Raw genomic sequence first — 23,412 nt, 5'->3', positions numbered from 1 at the left:
GTACAGGCATTGACTACCTCCTGAAGGACTACCTAGGCACTACACTCTTGGTTGCCATACAGTTATTTGACTATGATAAGTACAATGTAGTAATACACCACTGTGAAGGCTTCACTCCTTATCCCCAGCACAGCGCCAAATATCTTGGATCCAACTTTGACACCAGACTATGCTTAAAGACCCTCCATCACTAAGGAGGGCCAAACAGCATGCCACCACTTCTCTGGTGCCTGCAAAACACTGGTCCCTCCAAGATCAATGTTTACCTAAACTTTGCTTCAGAACCTCTGCATTGTAGTATTCTCGCTGATACTCGGAAACCTAGAACATTCTTGTGTATTTACAGGGATCCTGGAACACTTTTCTTCAGTTATTGAAAGTCAGTTTTTTGATGAAAGTAACCACCTCAGTGCCCATAGAATTAGTTGGCTCCATTAAAAAAAAAAAAAAAACCAAAAAAAAATTAAAAAACAGCATTGGCAAAGCCAAGTTGGTTTTCGCCTCCACAAACTGTAATGGTTTTGTGTTTTTTGTAAAAAAAAAAAATTTAAGTTTTTATTTTTAGACATGTTACAACAGCACAAGCAGCTGTGCAGCATGTCCTTAAGTTAAACAGCGCTATGACGCTCCCAGCGTTTACTGCCTCATATCGCTTTTTTTATTTTGACTTTAAGACATGCTGCACAGCAGGTCACGCTGTTGGGTAACATGTAAAAAAAATATATTGACAAAATCAATAGATTTCGCAGAAGCAAAACCTGGCTTTGCCAGTGCTAGTTTTTTTTAATAAAAGAGATTTTGCGGGTATTGTCATTTGTCGAGCTGCTGTGCTGCATGCCTTAATTTTTTTTTTTTTTTTTTTTTTAAGTGCTATGACTCGATCAACAGTGGGTGCGTCATAGCACTTTTTTTTTGTTTTGTTTTTTTACTTTGACATGCTGCACTGCAGCTTATGCTGCTGAGTATCGTGTAAAAAAACATTAACACAGCCAATAGATTTTGCAGAGGTGAAACCTGTTGGCTTTGCCAATGCTAGTTTGTGGATCTGGCACTAGATTTTGTAGGAGGTGAGCAGGGAGCTGTGCTTTCTTGCCAAGACAGAAATTGTCAGGGCGGTCTTTTGTGAAATGTTTTTTGTAGCTGTGGAGCACTTGCAGTATCACTAGGTATACAAACTCACTCGTGATTGGGGGCTTGGAGGTTGAGGAGGGTCTGGTAAATGGGACGATCTTTCCATGACCTCGACTCTCCTCAGCACAGCCACAGCACCCATTAATGAGACATAACCTATCTGGAATGTTTTCGAATCTCCGAACTGAGACACACAGCTGGACTCTGCCAGTGTCTCCTAGTTGAAAAGAGGAAGTGTACATTTTAATCAGTGGCCCATGTTTATTCAAATTAAAATGAATACTGGCTGCATACAGCATATTGCAGCAAAGGAATTAGCGTAACTCATGTGTACGCAGTAATAGCAGCACATCTCTCCAAAATGTTCTGCTACTGTAAAATAGCCAATTATCTTGTTGGATATGTAAACGCGGAATCTGGCTATTTTACGTCTTTTTGTGCTCCGGTTTTAATCAGCATGCTTGTGCAATTCCTTGGTCTGAAATCATGAAGGTTTTGAAAACAATATTATGGATTACAAATGTTTCCCTCCAGGAAAAGCTGAGGGTGGTTGGATGTAACTCATGTTTTCGAAAGCCAGGACAGCAGAGGAAATTCTTCTTGGGGGTGTGGGGGCTTGGGGGGGGGGGGGGGGAGAGACTGCTTACTTTCACACACAATGTAAGAGTCTTCACCGTGCCTTTTTTGTACCCGATGAAGAAACTGCCATCTCAAAGTCTTTGTCTTCTGTGCTTTTAAAACCCCACACCCTTCAGCTGCAGAAAAAAACTACTTGGGCACAACTGAAACAACATAGCATCCAGATCAAAAAGCGCTTGTGTTGAACCCAATGGCTTTGTAAACTCTAAAGATACTGTGGGGGAAAAAAGAGGGAGGAGATTTCCGGGCTACTTGAAGAATGTGAGCTAAGAGGAGCCTTGCACCATGAGTGCCAGGGAGAAAAGAAGCTGGCCTACATAAGCACTCATATGGAGTGCTGGGTGTCTAATAAGGGGGGGTAATTTAAACAACACATACTACCATCAGAAGCATACAGGTGCCGCAAGTGGAAGGAGACTGGTACCGGAAGCTGTATTTTGGCCTGAGGCCAGTCTCCATGGCACGATGACTGAGTTGAGAAGGAGGAGTTGATCAGCAAAGAGCCACGTGGGAGCCAGCTAGTGGTGAGTAGAGTGATGTGGGAGACCATGTGGGAGCCAGCCAGTGGTAAGTAGAGCGATGTGGAGATAATGTGGGAGCCAGCCAGTGGTAAGTAGAGCGATGTGGAGACCAAATGGGGAGCCAGCCAAAGGTAAGTCAAGGTAATTAATGGGTGGGCTCAAAGCCCCCTTCAAGATTTTCTTTTTTTTTTTTTTTTTTTTTTTTTAAACACAAAAGAATTCGTAAGCTCAGTGCAAGCGCTGTGCAGGGGAAACCAAAAAAAGACAGCCTGCTTTTTACTGAATTTATCTCACCATATGTTCTGCTTTCCCTCTTATCTCACAACCGAGCTTACAGAACCTCTCTGGAATGCACTTCTGAGTTTAAAGAAGACATTTATTGTTATTAATTCCCCACCCACAAGTTCCTGAGAGACGAAATTATTAGATTGGAAGCACACGTTCAAAAGTAGTCGCAGCAATGAAACCAAAATATATCAAAGTACTTCTCATTTGCAATGTACACAGCAAATATAGGTGATTATATTATATCGTAACTTCAAAGCAAAGCATAAAAGTCAATATTCATCACCATATGGGCAAGGCGGTAGGGCCTATATTCAGCTTCATCTTTCTGGGGTCTGCATGTTGATGACTCCGGTCAACTGCGAGAAAGAGATTCTCTACCCAAACAGGAAACAGGCAACTGACGTCTACTTCCTGTCTGAAGTCAAGCAGATTTAATCTACCTCACCGTAGCCCAGAGTCATCCTTAAAAGCAAACACAGTGTGAGAGCCGAATAACCTTGGAGAGAGGCCAATTCTCCTGAGCTCACTCGCTCTCAGACTGGATTGCGAGGTAAACACAAAATCTACGTGCTCTTATCAGCTAAGGTCTGGTGTGAAGAAAACAGCTTGGTCCATCTTGTGGAAAAACACAGCTTGGAAAAACACAGCTCGGAAAAACACAGCTCATCTGCAATGTCTAACCCCACGTTAAAGCCAATAGGCAGCTAACCTAAATATCAAATGTAATGTCTAATGTCATGTCAAAGCCAAAAGGCAGCTAAACTGAATACAGCATGTCAAAGCCAATAGGCAGACAAACTGAATAGAGAATGTAATGTCTAATGCCATGTCAAAGCCAATAGGCAGCTAAACTGAACAAAACATATAGGGCCTGATTACAACTTTGGAGGAGGTGTTAATCTGTCCCAAATGTGACGGATATACCACCAGCCGTATTAAGAGTTCCATAGGATATAATGGACTCGTAATACGGCTGGTGGTATATCCGTCACATTGGGGACGGATTAACACCTTCCTCCAAAGTTTTAATCAGGCCCATAATGTGCTACTGGTGAACATTGAGCAACTAATATGCGCAGTGGTGAAACACAAAGTCATTGGTCAAACACAATTAATAGCATCACACCATAAAAATTGCAACATCAGACAATAGGCAACCCTGAGTTTGTCTAAAAAACCTATTAAGCACATACAGGCAAAGAGAAATGAAAGAAAAAAAGGAGCCTTTCAGGTCAAGAGTTTCAAGGTTGCAAGGTTAATACTGTTACTTTAAGGAGCCAGCAGCTTCTCTTCCAAGCATGCACTGTAATGACAGTTTGCCTCACACCCTCAGTTCTTTCTTCCGGCTCATGCCGAGAGGATTTCTAAACACTCTCTGGGTTACTTTACCCAGTTTCTGCTTAATTTTTTGTTTCAAAAGGTTGGGCTTTTTTGTTTCATTCAACATCTTTGAGGCCATTCTACATTCCTCACCCAATTTTTCATCAAAAGTGGTGATTATATCCTCTAAAGGCCTTGACTTTTCATGAAATCCCCATCATGTGGGCGAAAAAAGGCTTCATTAGATCTAGATTATCTGTATGTTGTCTGTCTTCCTGCCTCTCACTCAGTTAGTGTGTGAGTTTTGCCAGAAAATGTCAGAGGTCTAAAAGACAGTGATGGCATTCACCTGAGAGGAAACCTTGAGAAACTGTACGAGGAAGAAGAGAAATAAACAGAAAAAAGGACAGAGAAGGGACTCCTGCATCTAGAGCCTCTTGCACTAAAGACTCCCAGAGAAGAGGCTCTAGACAGAGGAAACATAAAAAAACATTGTCACCATCACTCTGGACACTTGCACCGCCCTCAAGCGCACCGGTCGATGCCAAGGCAGGTGTTGGCACCGACTTGCCCGCCGCTTAGTAGGAAGACGGTTCCGCCGATGTCAATAACCATACCTCGGGTACAGTGAAATTCAACTTCTATGTCTATTCCAGCCCCTGCACCGCTACTGTCGATGATGAGATTTTAACATCGGAGTACTCAACACCAACACATTGGTCAACATTGAGGAGATCAACTTCATTAATGCTGATGTTGAGGCCACCGTCAAGACACTCAACATCAAGGAGATCCACATTGAGACATTTAGAAGTCTCTCTTTTCTGGTGCCCATTGACCAGAAGAAGAAAATCAAACTAGACCAACTTTAATATTTCCACAAGAGGATTCTGTTCAGGAACACCTTACCCCTCTAAACGTACCTCCCACACCTATTTCTCCAATAAGTCTTATTACTCAACCATAGGAACTAGGGTCAAGGTCAAGACCAAGAGTTTCACCAAACACTGAAAGTCGTCCGCAGTCACCATCTCCAAGACACATGACCACAAGAAGACGGAGAAGACGGTGAAGAAGACCTTCTCATTCTCCTTCACCAACTTGGTCTAATTCCAACAAACCTTGTTCTGAATACACTCCCACCTCTGCAGCTACATCAGCACTTAGGTAGCGTCCTGTAATGACATTCTTACCTTTCAAGATGTACTGGTCAGAGGGGCCAATAAACCCCTACAAGTGCCACAGACAATAGTCTTGGTGATAATGTAGAATTTGCAACCAAGGGCTTCACCCAGAACTAAAAACAACAAGTGATGGACGGAATGCTGAACATTGTCAAACATTCACCCCCAGTACAGTGATCTGGGCCTAAATCCATCGTTTTTTTTGCTGCCCATGCCATTCCAGGTTGGACCCAGCCATATGCAAATCAGTCTTGACCCTGTTCCCCATGGGAACAGTCCAGCCCGAACTGCTAGGCCAGGTCTTCCCTGGACTGGAAACAAGCATCCTGGGACCGGTTTTGGGGTTTCACCCCTCATCAGCCAGGCTAGCTTGAATCCAGTGGCATGGGAAGCACGGGACCCACGTCTGGGCATACCCTTCCCACTTAGGGCGACAAAGCAAAAACAACAAGTGATGGACGGAATGCTGAACATTGTCAAACATTCACCCCCAGTACAGTGATCTGGGCCTAAATCCATCATTTTTTTGCTGCCCATGCCATTCCAGGTTGGACCCAGCCATATGCAAATCAGTCTTGACCCTGTTCCCCATGGGAACAGTCCAGCCGAACTGCTAGGCCAGGTATTCCCTGGACTGGAAACAAGCATCCTGGGACCGGTTTCGGGGTTTCACCCCTCATCAGCCAGGCTAGCTTGAATCCAGTGGCATGGGAAGCACCCAGAGCTGCCTTACCTTTGGTACCAGGATTTGCAGAAATTTCAGAAGAAAAGTTCTTTACACCATCTTCTGTTAAAGCTGCAACTCCTCGGGTGTTCAAAATGCAAAGCTTCAGAACAAGATCCTATCTAAGACAAGATCCTGAACCAGTCTCTTTAATAGTTTCTGCCTCAAGAAAGAAACATCCTCCGGCTCTAGAGACTTCAGTCCCTCCAGAAAAGAAAACTAACAGATTGATGGATTAGGAAGAAAAATATGTAATTTTTCAGCTGTGATTTTTAGGAACTTTTGTGCATCTCCTCTGTTAGCCAGATTTGAAAGAGCACCATGGGAATATCTTGCTGCCTTTGCAGATAATCTTCCTAAAGAAAAGATTTCATGGAGACTGTTCAAGAGGGTCAAACTGTCTTAAATGTATCCATAGCAACCCTATATGAAGCAGATGTGGCCATAACACAATTCTGCAATGGTATGTCACTTTGCATGATGTTTTAGCTTAGACTAACTTCCCTGAAACAAAATGATCAATTGAAAATGACACACTTTCCTTTCTCTGGGCTAGTCCTTATTTGTCCTCACATTGACAAAGAAATGGAGAAAATGAAGAAAGAGGCAGAAACTATTGAAGCAGTGGGCTTAAAGGAAATTAGTCCGATTGTTCCTAATACCATCTCAGGGACTATAGATTTCAGTCCAGATAGTGTTCTGTCTCTTCAGTGGTCCTTCTTTTCTCTGTCCCTAGGTCATCAACAACAGTTCCTTTCTAGGAATAATAAAGGAAGCGTCCAGCAGCAACAACAGCAGACACAACGTCAATACTCTTCCAAATCATGACCCTCATCAAAGCAGTGGGAATCCCACTCCCCTTGTTCAGTATTCCTACTCCAGTGGGAGGAGGTGTTTCCCTGTCTTCCATTCGTTCTAAAGTCCGCACCCATAACATTCTCCAAATACATGGCGTTGGGTGCAACTCACCTCCGGAGAAGGATTTACATTTATCCATATTTAGATGATAAAGACACTATTATCATCAAGCACGGTTGAATTTCGACATAACGACCAAACACTTGACAAAGGTGGGCTTGCTTATCAATCACGAGATATCAATCCCTTCACCTCACTAACTTCTCGATTATTTATGAGCAACTCTGGGTCCTATAAAAGGAGAAGTGTATCCTTCAGTCGAGAGATAGTCTACAGTTGTATTGCTTTAAATGTTGCATCCAGCGGCTTGACGGATCTAATCCATATCGTCTTGCATTTATCTAGTTCCAAATGTGCATCTCCAAATGAGATCTTCACAAGCGTGCCTCAAAGGCCAATGGCCCCAATGGAAAGACAATTGGGAAAACAGATTTACCCTCACAACACTCTTCAAACAGTCCCTGATGTGGTGGTGGGAGAAGAGCAACCTACTGAAGGGAGTCCCCTTTTTCCATGCTCTTCTAAAACAGACTGTTGTCACAGATGCCTCATTGACAGAATGAAGAGCTTATTTATAAAATCTCACAGTACAGGGTGAGTGCAACCGTACCACATAAATGCTCTGGAACTGAAGGCGGTCCATCGAGCCTTGAAGGCTTATGCACCATCCCTAATATCCAGCAGGATACTTAGTCAAACCGACAATACCACAATGATAAACAAATAAGGGGGCACTAGATCAAAGATTCTGTCTCTAGAAGGTCAAACAAACTGAAATTTTCTACTGGCAAGAAATCAAAGTATTCAAGAAATTTATTTTTCAGGGATCCAAAATTGTCAATCAGATAGATGGGATTGGGGAGGGCTGGCCCCAGGGACAGCTCTCCTCATGCTACTGCATCGTTCATGCTTCTGTCTTCTTGCTATTACTATGTATTTTGTGTGCCTTCCTGCTTTTCCCTCATTTTCAATTTTCTCCTTTTTCCCCTGTTTTTTTGTGTGCCTTTCACCTTGCTTTTCCCTCGTTTTCACTGTTCTCCCCTTGCTCTTTCCCCTGTGTTTGTGTGCCTTCTCCTTGCTTTTCCCCCATTTCCATTCCATTGTCTTTGCTTTTACCTCGTTATCCCTGCCTTCTTTATGCTTTTCCCCCCTTTTTTGTGTCTTCTCCGCCTTGCTTTTACCTCATTTTCAATGTTTTCTCCTTCCTTTACTCTCGTTTTGCGTGCCTTTTCCCCCATTTTCCCTGTTTTCTCCTTGCTTTTCTCCCTGTTTTGTGTGCATTCTCCCTGCTTTTCCTTCGTTGTCACTGCTTTTTCCTTGCTTTCCCCCTATTTTATGTGCCTTATTCTTGTTTTTCCTTCGTTTTCACTGCATTCTCCTAGCTTTTCCCCCTGTTTTCCATGCCTTCTCCTTGCTTTTCCCTCTTTTTCACTGCTTTCTCCTTGCTTTTTTCCTGTTTTTTTGTGTACCTTCTCATTGCTTTTCCTTCATTTTCATTAGTTACTCCTTGCTTTTTACCTCATTTTTTGTGCGTCCTCCTTGCTTTTCCCTTCTTTTTTCCCTCCTGTCTCCTTGCTTTTTTCCTCATTGCCGCTTCCACCTGCTGCCAGTTACTTCTGCTTAGACCACCCACTGCCTTCTAGTTCCCCCCTCCTCCCAGGACCTACCTAATGGAGGCCACAACACGGCCACACAGTTACTGTGCACAGCAGACGCACCTACAGAACGCCAAAGGCAAGCCCGTCTGTGCCTGGACTGCGCCCAGCGCCAGGACCCCTGGTCCCCAGCCCACCCACAGTTATGACGCCACCATTCTCTAAACACCAGACGACCCAGCGAACGCTGCTGCCACACCGCATCGCACTCAACGGTAGGACCGTTCTCCTGCGTCAGATGCACCTTCTCCTGCACAACAACCATCTGCCGCACAGCACCACGCTGAACTCAGCACAGCACACCAGAAGCAACACACCAACTCCACTGCCTACTCTTTAACACATGCTCAATATGCAAGTACACCACCAAACTATGGTGCCTCCTCACTACCCTCACACCCGAAAACCTCTTCCTCACTTAAACTTGGCTCAAACCCCCATGTGCCCCAGACATTAGCACATCAATCCCTGATGGATATAAAATCACTTTCGAAGATCGCACCAGCAAGCCAGGAAGAGGAACAGCCATAGTCCACAAAGAAACCATGCAATGCACCACCTCCACTGACAACACTACCACCCCATGGAGCACCTCAGATTTAAGCTCTGCATGGACAACAAGACTACCATCTGACCCCTAGGCCTGCGCGCCAGCTTCTACACCATTGCAGACTTTATTGCATCCCTAGCCTTAGAATCCAAGGATTACATCTTCCTCTGCGACCTTAACTTCCACATTGTTGACCCTAACAATAACACTGCACACCTCCTCGACAGTATGAATAACCCAGATCGTCCGCGACCACACACACACACACACACACACACACCCTCCCCCCCCCACACACACACACAGTACACAGGCTGGACCTCATCTTCACCTCTAGCAGCCGCATCACATACAGGCACATCACCGAACTGACATTAACTGACCTCTCCGTCATCAACTTCAACATCTCCAGCCCCTGTACAGACACCCCCAAGACATCCAGAGCCCCCTACCGGGCGTGTAGCAAAGTTTCAGCGACCAACTGGACTGACATCTTGAACATCGCCAGCCCCGCCACCAACCCCGAACAAGAAGTAAAGAACGGCAGTGCGCTGACTGCATCATCCCAGTCAAAAGCAGCATCCAGAGAAACCCACCAAAGAGGCCAGTTGGTACACCTCTGAACTCAGAACAGCGAAACAAGACTTAATCAGCTAGAGTGGAAGTGATGTGCCAGCAAAGACACCTATGATAGGGCAGCGTTCAAGACCTCCCTCAACCTCTACCACCACCTGCTGAGAGCAACACAGAAGGCAGCACTAACCACACATATCAAAATCAGCAACAACAGCGGCTAGTGAAAACAACATCACACACTCACAGGCACAGTGTGACAACCTTACCGATTTCTTTCACAACAAGATTGCAGCTATGACTAGGAACTTCAAACCCCAACCTACACCTACGGACTTCAACAGATTCGCCACCACCTCAACCAACACCAACCACAGACTACGTACCTGGAACCTTCTCTCCACTCATGGCTCTGTCTCCATCATGAAATACATCTACGCAGGAGCCCCCACAGACCCCTGCCTGCACCACATCTTCAATCTCAGAAACCAAAGGATCGGCCAGAAGCTCACTGCCCTACTCAGCACCTCCATCACCACTGCAACCTTCCCCGATGCTTGGAGACACGTTGAAGTCAAACCACTACTTGAAAACCCAATGCACGCTCCAGCATACTCAAACTACTGGCCAATCTCCCTGCTCCCTTTCCCAACTAAGGTGCTGGAAAAGAATCATCATCAAGCAACTCATGACTTACTTGGACCAGAACCAGCTACTCCACAGTTCCCAAACTGGCTCCCTGAGCAGTCACAACACCAAGACCGCCATGATCGCAGCCACAGAAGACATCAGTAACCACCTTGACCGAGGAGAAACAGTGGCCCTGATCCTCCTCGACCTCTTGGCAGCCTTCAGTACCATATCCCACCAAACGCTGATCAAAAGGCTCCACCACATCGGCATCCAAGGGGACGCACTTAGATGGATCACCTCCTTCCTCTCCAGAAGAACCCAGAGGATTCACCGACCTCTTTTCACCGCTGGACTAAAAGGTATCACCTGCGGGGTCCCGAAGGATCATCCTCAGCCCCACGCTTTTTAACATAGATATGACCCCGCTAAGCAACATCGTCAGATCCTATGGGCTCAACATAATCTCCTACGCTGATGACACCAAACACGTCCTCTCGCTCACGGATGACCCCCACCACCACTTAAACCAACTTCCACAGATGCATGACAAGAGTCACTGACTGGATGAAAGAAAACTGCCTTCAGCTAAACTTAGACAAGACTGATCTTCAACAAGAGCAAAATTTTAACAATATAAGGCTACATGTAATGCTCCCGGAATGCTTTCAGATTATATGCAAATATTGGCAGAAGCTTCATAGGAGAATTGACGATTCTTTACTTTCAAAATAAAATGTTCACAAAAAAAGTGCAACTAGGGGAAAAAAAAACGTTTTGCTAAATTACTGTGATATTTTAGGTACAATTTCTTTGAAGCATCATGCAGTGAAATGCTTGGATGCATGTTAGTATTTCGAGAAAATATTCATAATGGAAAATCAGTAGAACCACTTTCATTAAGATAATGAGAAACATGAGAATAAACAAGCATTGGCAAAGCCACCAGGTCCAACATTGGTGGTCAATCTTTTGTCAATGTGTGTCTTATTTTGACATGGCTTTTGTAAAACGTTATTGTTGTGGGAGCTGCCGAGCACTCACTATTATAACAAACATTGGCAAAAATATTTTTGGGTCTCAAAAAGCACACATTGTCTCAGTAATTTCTGGCACAGAACAAAACTACTTTGTGTGACAAAATGCTCCTTGTGAAGGAGCAGATTGCTGTCACTCAAACTGAAGCCAGCCGATAGATGGATAGAGAGAAAGTAAGAATTTCAGTTTAAAAACTGTCTTGGTTAACGCCAGACATAAGTAGGGTCACAGTTGTTAAAGGGAGTCATAAAAGTGCACCCATGGTATATGTCTTTGCATTAGTGCAGATTTATATATTTGATTAATTCACATGAATTTGCAGTAGTAGACTAGGAAATCGTACTCCTAGAAAATATTTGTGAATCACATTTTAGCATAGGCAAATATACATTTGTATATTTTCTCATGTGAAAATATGTTGAGAGTTTAGAAGTTCACTTCCCTTTTAACCACTTTTTTCCTCAACCCTGGAAGAAGTTTTACTTCTGCCCTTTTCAGGAGTAAATTTCTAGCCTTTTTCAGTTTTGAAAAAGATTAAGGAAGAGCTTGTGAAAACCCATAAAACATGCAAAACAGTAGGTTTGCATAGGCTCAAAAGAGCATTCCAACCCCGGAACCTTTGCTTACTGTTGCCTCCAGCCCCAGTATGTAGATCTGCAGAAAGGTGGCAAAATAAGGAAATTGCTAGTATTCAAGCCCTACTATGGTATTAGCCCTGGCATAATCAGAGAGGCTATTATCAGAGCTCTTATATAATGAGGTTGCTACCATAATGTGTTGCCGCTCTACATGGCACCAAAGGGACAAGTAGATTTATGAAGGAACATGTCATATGGACAAGTAGATATTTTATTAAATTCCACACCCCTGCTTCCAATGTACACTCCTTGAATGTGAGGGCATGGCTCCTGAGATCATTCAGTACGGACACTTTAATCTTCTCCAGTCTGTATGAACATTCTAAAAGAAGCTAAATGTCAGAGCACAAGAGCCTGTAACTCCTATGTAGAAAAGATTTGTCATCTGGTGCCTTCAAAATAACAAGGATCCAATTAAATGCAAAGAAGGCATCATTTTACCACATCTGCTTCAAATGGCATGATACAAATTTCAATTCAACTCAATAAAAGTACATTTAGCTCCCATAATGACGTATAGCAGAAGACCAAATCAAAGATTGTCTTTACTACACTAGTTGTTAAATATTTCTTAGAAGGATTGAAAAAGGCTTTTCCTCCTTTTAGGCAGCCTGCTCCTCTTTGGGAGTTAATTGTAATTTTATCCTAATTAATGGCTCCTCCTTTTGAGCCCATACATAAGACCTCAGTGCAGCACCTAACCTGGAAGGTAGCCTTTTTAGTAGCTCTTATGTCAGCAAGAAGAGTTGGCAAGCTGCAAGGTCTGTCTTCTGTAGAAGCATTTACAGTTTTTCACAGAAATAGAGTAGTATTAAAACACAAAGCAAAACTTCTAGTATTTTTCAATAACCTTTATTCACCAGCAGAAAGGACTCTTCACTTCTTAAATGCTTAAAGAGTTTTTAAGTTCTATTTAGTTAGAACTAATGAAATTAACAAAACAAACCTGTTCCTCATAAACCATGGGCCTTTAAGAACTGGTATGATTTAATGTATGAAAATTATAGCTAGATGGATAGTTTCCTGTGTTACTCTCCATAACTAATTAGCTAACAAGCCCCTGCCAGGTAAAACTAGAGCTCACTCTACATGTAGCAATGTTGCATTGATTCCCTGGATATAAACCGTCCCAATTACAGAAATTTGTAAAACAGCTACTTGGAAATCGGTTTATACTATTTGCTAAACATTGTTTAAGATGAAGATTCAGGAGCTGCTTTGTTGCAATTTCAGGCAACTTAAAAAACAAATCTGTTTAGTTAAAGTGGTCCTTATTTGCCACATGGCTGCTTAACACTACATCTTAACATTGTTTTAATCATAGAATATAGTAGTAATCCCTAACTTGCGGTTGTCAATATAAAGCTATGTTTGACTATCAGTGAGTAGTAAAAGTTACTTGTATTCCTAGTTCTGCATTGTAGTTATCCTCACTGAAGTAAAAAACAACCCTCCCACGTTCCCGGTTGTCCATGCGTTTGCTACATATTTTTTACTTTTAATCCATTCCTCCCTTTCAAGAATAACTGAGTCTGTGAGTGTATGCTGGGAAAGGAGGCTGCTGGCTCCTTAAAGTAACATTGTATTCTATATCAGGACCGGAGGCAAGGATTATGCAGTCCTTTCTTCACCTTTATTACAAACAGCAAGTTCAAAATTCAAACATAACCAGGAACAATAAAACTTCAAATCACATGATGCCCACTTGAAACCATGGCAACCCATAAACCAATCCACTGTCAATAATAAGGTGTATATAAGTAGCTGACGGGCACAGTCCTTCCTCTTTCTTCACTGCTGCCTGTCAGTTAAGTCCTCGCTCCTTTCTCGTTCTTATACGAGGTTCGGGGATTGCCTTTGACGCGCGCTCTTGCCTTTGCTGCCTGTGTATTATTGTTCTTGTGTTGCACTGTTGGTACGTGAGGGCTTTTCCTCGCATTCCTGACATTTTCTATCACGCAGTAGGCTGCAGCCCGAGAGCGTGGTGCGGTGACGCCTTATCACTGCTAGGGGCGCTCGTCTTACGTCCGTTGCGATCATTCGGCTCAGCGCTTCGCGCGCTGTGCTTTTTGATCGCGTTACGGCCTTATAGGATCCAGCCCTCAGGGATTCCTGATTTGTGGCCTCCAACCCTCGCTGACACTGTGCTGCAGTACGTGCAGGTTCTGCCAGCTTGACATTCTCACTTAGGGGAACCTTTTAGGGTTTATTTCCTGTGCATTTGGTTTTGCCTTTCACAGCACGGCGAGGGGGTTACCCTATTAATTTAGGTTGGGCTTTTTTTGTGCTCTCACCCCATTTATTGACACCCCTTTGGGGGTATGCTACATATTTTCTGGTCTGGCCCTGGGTCCTACTCCACCTTACATTATATTATTGGGATTTTTTCAGGGTGTATATATATATATTTATATATACTTCTTTATTCTTGTGATATCCTCGTCCACACCTTCTATGGATTCTTTTGTGGACCATACCTATGCTCCCCCTTTGAGAGGGAGGAGGTTTGGCCTCTCCAACATCACCTTCCTGAAGGCATGGCCAGACTGCTTTTGCAGGCAGTGGCAAAAGCCTTAGCTCCCCTGCAAGATAGGGTGGACAGGTTAATGGACAAGGTGTCCAATTCGTCTGGTGTTCTTGGGGACGCAGACCCAGGGGCTGGTACCTCTAATGCCTGTTCTTCCTCTCGGAAGCATGACGCGGGGCACCTGGAAGGTTTCGCCAGATTGAGGGAAGCCTGTACCAGGAGTGCGCGAATGCTTGAACCTGTACCCTGCCGGGAGAATGTTGTGCCTGGAGAGCATGACAGCACTGCTGTCCTTGCTCTGGATCCCTTTGTGGGATCGCCCCGTTCTGGGGTGTTGGTGAGTCCAATGATGAGGGCTCATTGGACGAGGGTCGCGTTATGGGTAGACCTCGGCGCCCATCAGCGAATACCGCAAGTGTAGAGGAAGAAGGTTGGGAGGACCTAGATATGTTTGACCCAGAGGATATTTACCACCCTCGTTCCTCTGAATGGGTCCCCATTCCCAAGGTTGCGACTTGCGCGCCAAGGCCATGCGCCATCCTTTAGAAAAGGAGGTTCGGTCCCGCCTTCGAGCGGAATGTCCCAGGCCAGCGCTTGAGGACAAGTTGGCGACTACGCCTTCTTTGGACCCCAAATTATGTACTGTTTTCTCAAAGTATATTTGGGATCCCAAGAAAGGGATCGATCGTTTCTGGCGGTCTTGTCTGGATAAACTCTTAGATGTCCTGGGTTCCTTTACCAAGATTGAGTTGGCTGAGTTGGCCAAGGTATCAGGGGAACCGTTGCAGACAGATTTGGTTGGTGGATGGGCACAAATGGCGGGTTGTCTGTTGGGCAGTGCCATTTGTGCCATATCTACGGAGAGTTGTCTGTCTCTCCTGATCAAGATTGACCCCAAATTGGGGGAATTGGCAACATCAGAGGCAGGCGTGGTGGCCCAGGGCAGTCTCTTCGGTGACCCCTTCCTGAAGGAGTTGGGGAGATTTGTTTCCACTTTCGTGGCTTTGGACAAGGCGCAGTCCTCAATGCGCAAGATTTTTCCGGGGAAGGTTTTCTCTGGGGCCGAACGAGGAAGGGGTCGCTCCTCCAGCCGCACCCTGCAGGCAGGCCCCTCCAGATCTCAAGGATGCTGCAACAACGTCTGGAATGATGGACGACAGGGGACGTTCTTTCCCAACAGAGGTTCTGGCAGAGGACGTTCCTCATGCTTCAACAGAGGAGGTTCCTGTGCTCCGGGAGGAAGCGGTGGTGAGCATCCCTCTTTTTCCCCCTCAAGATCTAGGAGGCAGAAGCGCTCTCTTTTTAGGTAATTGGGCCCGGCTCACTTCCGATCCTTGGGTCTTGGAGACTGTGTTGGGTTTCCACATAGAGTTCTATGGGACCCCAGTTCAGCCAGTTCGTCTTCCTCCCATTCAGTTCAATGTTCACGATTCCCAGTTGATAGACGCAGAGGTCCAACTTCTTCTTTGCAAAGGGGCCATTGTTCCAGCGCCTCTTCATCCGAGGGGGTTCTTGAGCAACATCTTCTTGGTAGAAAAGAAGGACAAGGGTTTCTCTCCAGTGATAAATCTCAGGGCTTTCAACCAATGGATAGTTTATGGTCATTTCAAGATGGAGGGTATCCATCTTCTCAGGGATCTTCTGTGTCAAGGGGACAGGTTGGTCCGCTTAGACCTCAAGAACGCTTATCTTACAGTCCCGATTTACCCTCCTCACTGGCGTTTTCTGCAGTTTCAATGGCGGAACCTGATATGAGTTCAGGTGTCTTCCTTTCGGCCTTTCATCAGCAACATGGTGCTTCACGAAGTTGCTGAAACCGGTGGCGGAGTTTCTGAGTCAGGCTAATTATTTATCTGGACGACATCCTTTTGATGACCTGTCGCAACTGTTGCGTTACGCAAACATGACTATTGCTCTGTTTCAGGACCTGGGTTTTGTGATCAACGCGGAGAAGTCTTCTTTTCTCCCGTCGCAGTCCACGACCTTCCTGGGGTTTGTAGTGGACACTGTCGGCGGCTTTGAAGCTTCCAGAGCACAAGGTCTCCAAGATCAAGAAGGAGATTTCCAAGGCGTGCTGCAGAGACAGGACCTCCCTCTGCCAGATTGCCAGGATTGTTGGTCTTCTGTCGTCCTCTACCCAGGTGATCTTTCCGGGCCCCTTGCATTTCAGGGCCCTGCAGCGCTTGAAGGCGTCTCGTTTCAGGAAGGGTCATACGCATTCGGCACTGGTGGAGCTTTCTTCGGAAGCTCGCTCGGAGATGCAGTGGTGGTTGGGCCATATGGACGCATGGAATGGGAAAGCCATCTTTGGCTCCTTTCCCGACCTAGTGATAGTCGGATGCCAGCAGACTGGGGTGGGAGCCAGGTGTGGTCCGATTTCCATGGGGGGGGGGGGGGGTCTTTGGACTTTGGAGGAGTTGGATCTGCATATCAATTGCCTCGAACTCTTAGTGGGTTCGTTTGCGATTCGGTCCCTGACTCAAGATTTTTGGCATTATTGCCTCCAGAGACAGATCTCTGTAAGAGCGGAGTATCTTCCGGGAATTCAGAACAAGGTGGCAGACTGGAATTCCCGCTATCTCAGGGATACCAGCGACTGGATCCGGTGATCTTTCGGTCTCAGATGGATCGTTGGGGTCCATGTGTGGTGGACCTATTCGCCTCTCGGTGGAATGCTCAACTCCCAACTTACTTCAGGTGGAGGCCCGACCCGGGAGCAGCCACGGTGGATGCTTTTTTGCAGGATTGGTCGAAGGACCAAGGTTATGCTTTTCCTCTGTTTCTACTGATCCCCAGAGTGGTGGCGCAGGTCCGGCATCAACAGGCATCCTTAATTTTGATCTCTCTGATATGGAGAGCACAAGCGTGGTTCCCCACTCTTCTGGAGTTGTCGTGGATGGCTCCTCTCAGACTTCTGTGTTCCTTGGGAATCCTTCGGGATCTGCTGGGTCGCCACCATCCATTGGTTTTTCAGGGACACCTCAAACTCAAGGCTTGGAGGATTTCAGGGGACGTTGGGAAAACGTCTGCCTTTCACGGGACGCTACAGCCCTTATCAGACAGTCATGGGCTCCAGGTACCATCAAACGTTATAGATCGGCCTGGAACAGATGGGCTTGTTGGGGTCTGGAGGGGGAAGTGGATCCCGTGGGGGCCCCCATTGAGTTTGAGGTTAATTTTCTGGCTGAGCTTTTTACCTCATGTTTGGCATATTGCACCCTCAATTCCTTCCATTCTGCTATTTCGGCAAGACACAATACAATAACGATTTACGGTAAGTAAACTGCTGGAAGGGGTACTTTTGTCTCGACCTCCTGAACCTAGATACTCTGGATTATGGGATGTCAATAAAGTTCTTACATTTATTTCTTCCTGGCCAGACAATCAGTTTCTGTCTAGGAAACAGATTTCCGCCAAGTTGACGATGCTCTTGTGTCTCATTTCTTTTAAACGAGTCTCAGATGTGCGTGCCGTGGATGTTTCAGCTCGGGTTTTCACTCCCGAGGGGGTTACTTTTACCATTTTAAGAAGGACTAAAACAAGTGCCAGGTTGGTTTCTTATCCCAGTTTTGCATCTCATCCCAAGCTATGTGTGGTCAGATGTCTGAAGATGTATGAGGCTGCCACGGAGGACGATAGACCACCAGGAGAGAGACAACTCCTGATTACTATCAAGAAACCATTACTACTATAGCCAGGTGGGTTTGATGGCTCATGTCTGAAGTTGGGATTGACGTTAGGCGCTTCGGTGCTCATTCCACTAGAGGGGCGATGACTTCCAAAGCTATTCAAGTAGGGGGTAGGTTGGAGGACATTATGAATGCAGTGGATTGGTCCTCGGAATCAGTTTTCAAAAGATTCTGTTTCAAACTGTTTCATTAAGCGGCTTCTTTTGTGGTGGGTAAGCTTTGAACTTGCATAATCCTCGCCTCCGGTCCTGATATAGAATGAAAACATTTCCTAGCTTTCGTGAAGGAAACTTTCAGTTCTATTAAGGAAACAGAGAGGAGGGATTATCCCTCCTTCATACTGCGACAGTATTACCCACCCGATGATTACTTATTTTCTTTCTGTTCTGGGTGGATTCCTCCTTTTTACAGGTCAGTGGTATTTTTCCTCTCTGTTTGAGGTTTGTTTTGTTATAATGTACTGTTGTTGGTGACGCACTTTGTACTGTTCTTGATGTTTATTACGTAATCACAATGATTTTTCTTTGGTTTGCAAATGATATTGTATTCTTGTGGGATTTGTTTTTCTTCCATGACTATTCGTTGTTTTTGACCACTTCTTTATTTTGTAGGAGGTGATTCTAAAGGTGACTGAAATTGCGAGTTCCTTACCTTCCTTCAGTGAAGAAGAGGAAGGACTGTGCCCGTCAGCTACTTATATGCACCTTATCATGGACAGTGGATTGGTTTAAGGGCTGCCATGGTTTCAAGTGGGCATCATGGGATTTGAAGTTTTATTGTTCCTGGTTATGTTTCAACTTGCTATTTGTAATAAAGGTGAAGAAAGGACTGCATAATCCTCGCCTCCTTGTCCTTAATAGAATTGAAAGTTTCCTTCACGAAAGCTAGGAAATTTTTCATTTTCTAGGCAGTCCTTGAACTCTTGACCTGACAGGCTCCTTTTTAGGTCAAGCATGGCTTTTCCGAGGTGTTGGTATATATCTGGGCTTTTAACAACGCCCACCGCACGCCCATCACTACCACTCGTTTGTGTACTTGCCATTCAAAAATCCTTTGCTGACATTGGTAAATGGTTTTCGTTTGTCCCTCCTTGGGGAGGTTTTGTTACTGCCTTGGCCATCGCCCCTGTTACATGGCTAATTGCACTTTTGCCGATTAAATTTGACTGCAAGCGAACTTCTTTTTCCTTTTGTGTGTCTCTTCACGCTGGTGCTAATAGCGGCCGTAGCGCTGTGAATCGGCTCGCTTATGTGAAACTGTTTTACTTTTATTTTTCAATTTATGTGGCAAGAAGAGTGGTTAGGAGTTTACATCTCTTATCGCTCTACCTCGAGCAAATGCTAGAACCATTGCATTGCAAATGCTTGTTTTCTTTTCTTTTTCTTTCTCTCTATGTACTCGATAGGTGTTCTAGATTTAAACTCAAGGTTGTCTCTTGTCAGATGCTGCAATGTGGTCACAATATATCGATTCCATGTCTTGTTATGGTCCAGAAAAAATCAACACAAAATAAGCCTGTCATGTTTTTTAAAGGCGGTAACTCGAATTCTATGGACATTGAGGTGGTTACCTCCATCGAAAGACTGACTTTCAATCATTGAAATAAAGTGTTCCGGGATTCTCACAAATGCACCGGGATATTCTTTGTTTATGAGTTCGGCAAGGATAGCAATGATGTAGAACTAGGAATACATGAAAGTTATTTGTCTCTTTTTTTCCATTGCTTCTGTATGAAATGCTTTACTACACTTCTTCTGTTGTAAAATGCACGTTGTAAAAACATAGAAGCTGTTTGCAACAGCCATCTTCTTTCCCAACTACGACTGAAGATTTTAATGCAAGCATTTATATAGTGCCAAATACCTTCACTGTAATTGTTGAGATGATCTTTTGGGAGAACGCTTCCCTTGGTGCGCAGTACTTCCTCTTTTTCAGGGCCAGATGTGAAATAGTCCATCTCAGAGCTATGTCGGTGTCTTTTTATTCGGGGCCTTCTTGCTCTTACTGTGTCCGTGCTCCTTAACCCCTCTGCAGAATAGTGTGTATCTTCAATATTGATAAATCTCTTTCATTTGTAGTTGTTGGTCTGTAAGGTGACCAAGCACGTCATGTTTTTGTTGCAGTGGGAAAATGCCTGAACCGGATTATGTCGTGTTAACAGAGTGGTTTGACTGGATCATGAAGAACATGACTATTTCTGTCGATTTGATAGGTAACATAGACTATCACTCAATATTTGCTAACACGTGTATGCTGTTGTGTCTCATATTGTGTCACTTCTGTTTCCGGATCTTGTCAAGAATTTCCCAGGTGAACTGCAGTCTATATTACTACAATCCTCAGTGGACTTATGATGTGTTTTTTATTTTATAAATAGACATTCTGTATTTCTAGGTAAGTATTATGTGCATTGTCAGTACATATTGTGTGTGTGTATATATATGTATGTATATATATGTACTTTGTATCGCTTAGATTAGTCATGCAGACCCCTAACGTTCTAGGACATAACTTTTACTTCCCCCCACCCTGGTTGACTGGCGTTAGCAATAGCTCACTGCCCACTCCTGGTTTGTCTTGTAAGACCAGGTTGCCCATTAAAGCCCTAGTAGGAATGTCATATTGTGTCATAAGTTGCTCCTGCATTGATGCCCTGCCTTGCTTGTTAAAGTAACACTGAAAAATCAACAATAACTCCCTAACCCCCCAGTGCTTCCACCCCCCTGGTAAACACTCTTAACTGTGTATCTGTGATAATTCCCCATACAAACTGATGCCGGATCCACACCCTCCCTCCCCCACTGTCAAAGTTTCATAAGCAATTACTGGAGTGGCCTAGCTGTCTTTCTGCCAAGTGACTCATCGGGGCACTTCACCGGCTACAGAGTGCTGACTCCTCCAGCTTCCCTATTGTACCTAGAATGGGAGAGAGGGAGCTGCCTCCCCCCCCCCCCCCCCCTTCAGATTGCAATAAAGCCTGTGGAGCTAATAGAACACCGGGTATAAAAGGGGTTCTAGATGGTTTCTTAGTGGTTGCAATTACACCCTCCCGCCCAGCCCCCTTCCGGTGCATCCTACACTCATAGTGCGAGTTCCTCTCTGCCATGACACTATGGCATGTGTAATACAAAATCGACATCAATTCCACTGAAGTGTTCAACATTTACAGTTGTACCTACATCACCTTTCAGCATCTGTACAGTCTCTCTCTGAAAAAATATTCTTCACACCCTGTATATATCGGTGTTTGTCAGTTCATTAGTTCCACTATGGCTGTCAGTCACTCTCCTGCATCCGGCAGCATCTCATCAGAAGGGGAGTCATTCAGATCCACTAGAGAGCCCGAGGCATGTTGTTCAGCAGTACCCAGTGTACCATCTTGCTGCATCTCTTTCAGGGGGCCTATGCTGGCCATAGGATCTGTTCCTGCTTTGTCCCCTGAGTAAGTCTTGCCCAGGGTTGCAGCGCTCGCCAGACTTACACAATCTCTCCAGCCAGTCCCACACTTCCTCAAGGCAGATAAAGCAGTATGAAAAACTCCCCCCCAACCAACCCCAAGCCAGCTCCAGCGGAGACCGCATTCTCAGGACAAGAGTAGGGCAGCTGGCGTTATTATGGACGTCTTCCTGGGCAATCAGTGGGACATTGCAAACGCAGAAAGGTGTGAGGGGGCAGACACAATATTATGACCCTGCTTTCATACATTTAAAGAGTCTTGTAAAAGTCAGGAATCTTGAAACTCACTAGAGGAGTGGAAGCTGCCAAAGGGTAAGCGTATCCTGCAGAAATCCTTGAACACGCTGCACTGATCTACATAAAAAAAAAACAGATGAGATTACTACAGTAATTAAGAACAGGGATGTACTGACAGGAAGGTTCTGAGAGTAGAGCTCAATGTCCATGAAGTGGGGGAGCATATGGCGCCTCTGAAGAAGCTCTTCAGTAATACACTGGAGTCCTGAGTTCGGCATCTCCAGCGAGGGAATGCTGTGCACATTGTACACCTATGTGAATATAGAGCTCAAAATGGGAGGCTTTAATAAACGCCCATAGAGGAGCCCAGGAATGCACATTGGGTATGCCTTCAGCAGAGACACCAATCGAGGTAGGTGAAGCATCAAGAGGATTCTGGGTTGGCTCTGATTGAAAGGATTTGCAAGCTGCACATGAAAGTTCAATCTGAGATAAATAGGGTTGCTTTTAAAATAAGACGGAGGTTGAGACAGATTGCTTAGGTTATCAAGGCAGAGGAGGAAACTGTCATTTGCGGAGTGCCAGAACTGTTTGTTTTCCTGATACAAATGACATGCATTTAATTGCATGTTTGCTGGTCTTGCTCCCTTAGTTTTGTAGCAGCCCAGCGAACTTGGCCCGCCTGTGCTGCTTTGATTACAAGGCCACCTAGGGAATGGAAGCTTGTGGATGCTTTGTGTTGTAGACACAACCAACCAGCATGACATGGGCATGTGGTATTTATTGCTTGTGGCCCTGAGGTTATGTTTCTCGCTAGTTACTTTAGCTGATTCACAACTCTCCCCAGGTCCTCTCACTCTCATACCCAGTACTCACTTTGAGTTGTCAGTTGTAAGAGGGGCAAACAACGCTCATTTTTGTGAAACAACACTTATTTTTCCTCAACAAGCTTTGATCCAGAGCAAAGGAGAAAAAACAAAAGGGTGAAAGCAAGGGGTAAGAGAAACGGTGACAAAGGGAGAAAGCAGGGGTGAAAAATAACCTGCAATAGGCATGGGTAGTGTCTGGTAGGTGAGGGAAGAGGTGGAATCAAGAATATGCGGCTTTGGTATTCAGCACCCTGAAATCCTGTAGTGCCGACCGCAGGCATCTGAACCAAACTTTGGGCCCCAACACTTACTCTTTTACAGATGAAGCATTGCTTGTACCTCAGATTAGTGCACCTTTTATTCAAATATTCATCTATCCACATTGTATAGGTTTAGAACAAGTAACAAATAGCAACCATAATGGTTAACTGAATTGAATTCCCGCAAAACAGTGCCGTAGTAGCACGTGCAAACATTGGATATCATTCAAGAAAAAGATTAAAGCAAAAGTGTATGCCATTGATCATAAAGAGCAATTTCCGGATGCGGAGATGCTGATGCATAACAATGAACATATCTCAAACTTTAAAAAGGGAGCCCTAGGGGTAATACAGTAGGTAATGGCCAAGTGCAGGACAGCCAGAAGGACAAGGAGAAACAGCAAGAAGATGGACAACTTGAAGATAAACTTCCAAAAATACCAAAACAAGTGGCCTGGTGTTTTCTGAGTGTACTGGTTATGTTCCTATCCTGGAGGTCTGCCAAGCCATTTCTTTGGGCCAGAAGCAAGGCTTGGCCAGGTATGATGGAGCTTTCAATCTACTG

The 23,412-nt window shown here is 44.8% G+C and overlaps 1 protein-coding gene across 2 annotated transcripts in view; it reads left to right on the top strand.

Annotated features, from left to right (window-relative positions):
• The window catches only part of TK2 (thymidine kinase 2), a 215,630-nt gene that overhangs the window by 143,578 nt on the left and 48,640 nt on the right, over positions 1–23,412 (top strand). For both annotated transcript variants that reach the window (XM_069217175.1, XM_069217177.1), the window contains one exon: positions 20,149–20,237. In XM_069217175.1, coding sequence (XP_069073276.1) covers positions 20,149–20,237 — 89 coding nt within the window. The remainder of the gene's footprint in view (positions 1–20,148; positions 20,238–23,412) is intronic.

This window comes from Pleurodeles waltl, chromosome 12 (assembly GCF_031143425.1).
Source record: "Pleurodeles waltl isolate 20211129_DDA chromosome 12, aPleWal1.hap1.20221129, whole genome shotgun sequence".
In the NCBI taxonomy this organism is placed as follows: domain Eukaryota; kingdom Metazoa; phylum Chordata; class Amphibia; order Caudata; family Salamandridae; genus Pleurodeles; species Pleurodeles waltl.
The sequence above is the reverse complement of the archived record's forward strand: the minus strand, read 5'-3'. Positions and strand labels throughout refer to the sequence as shown.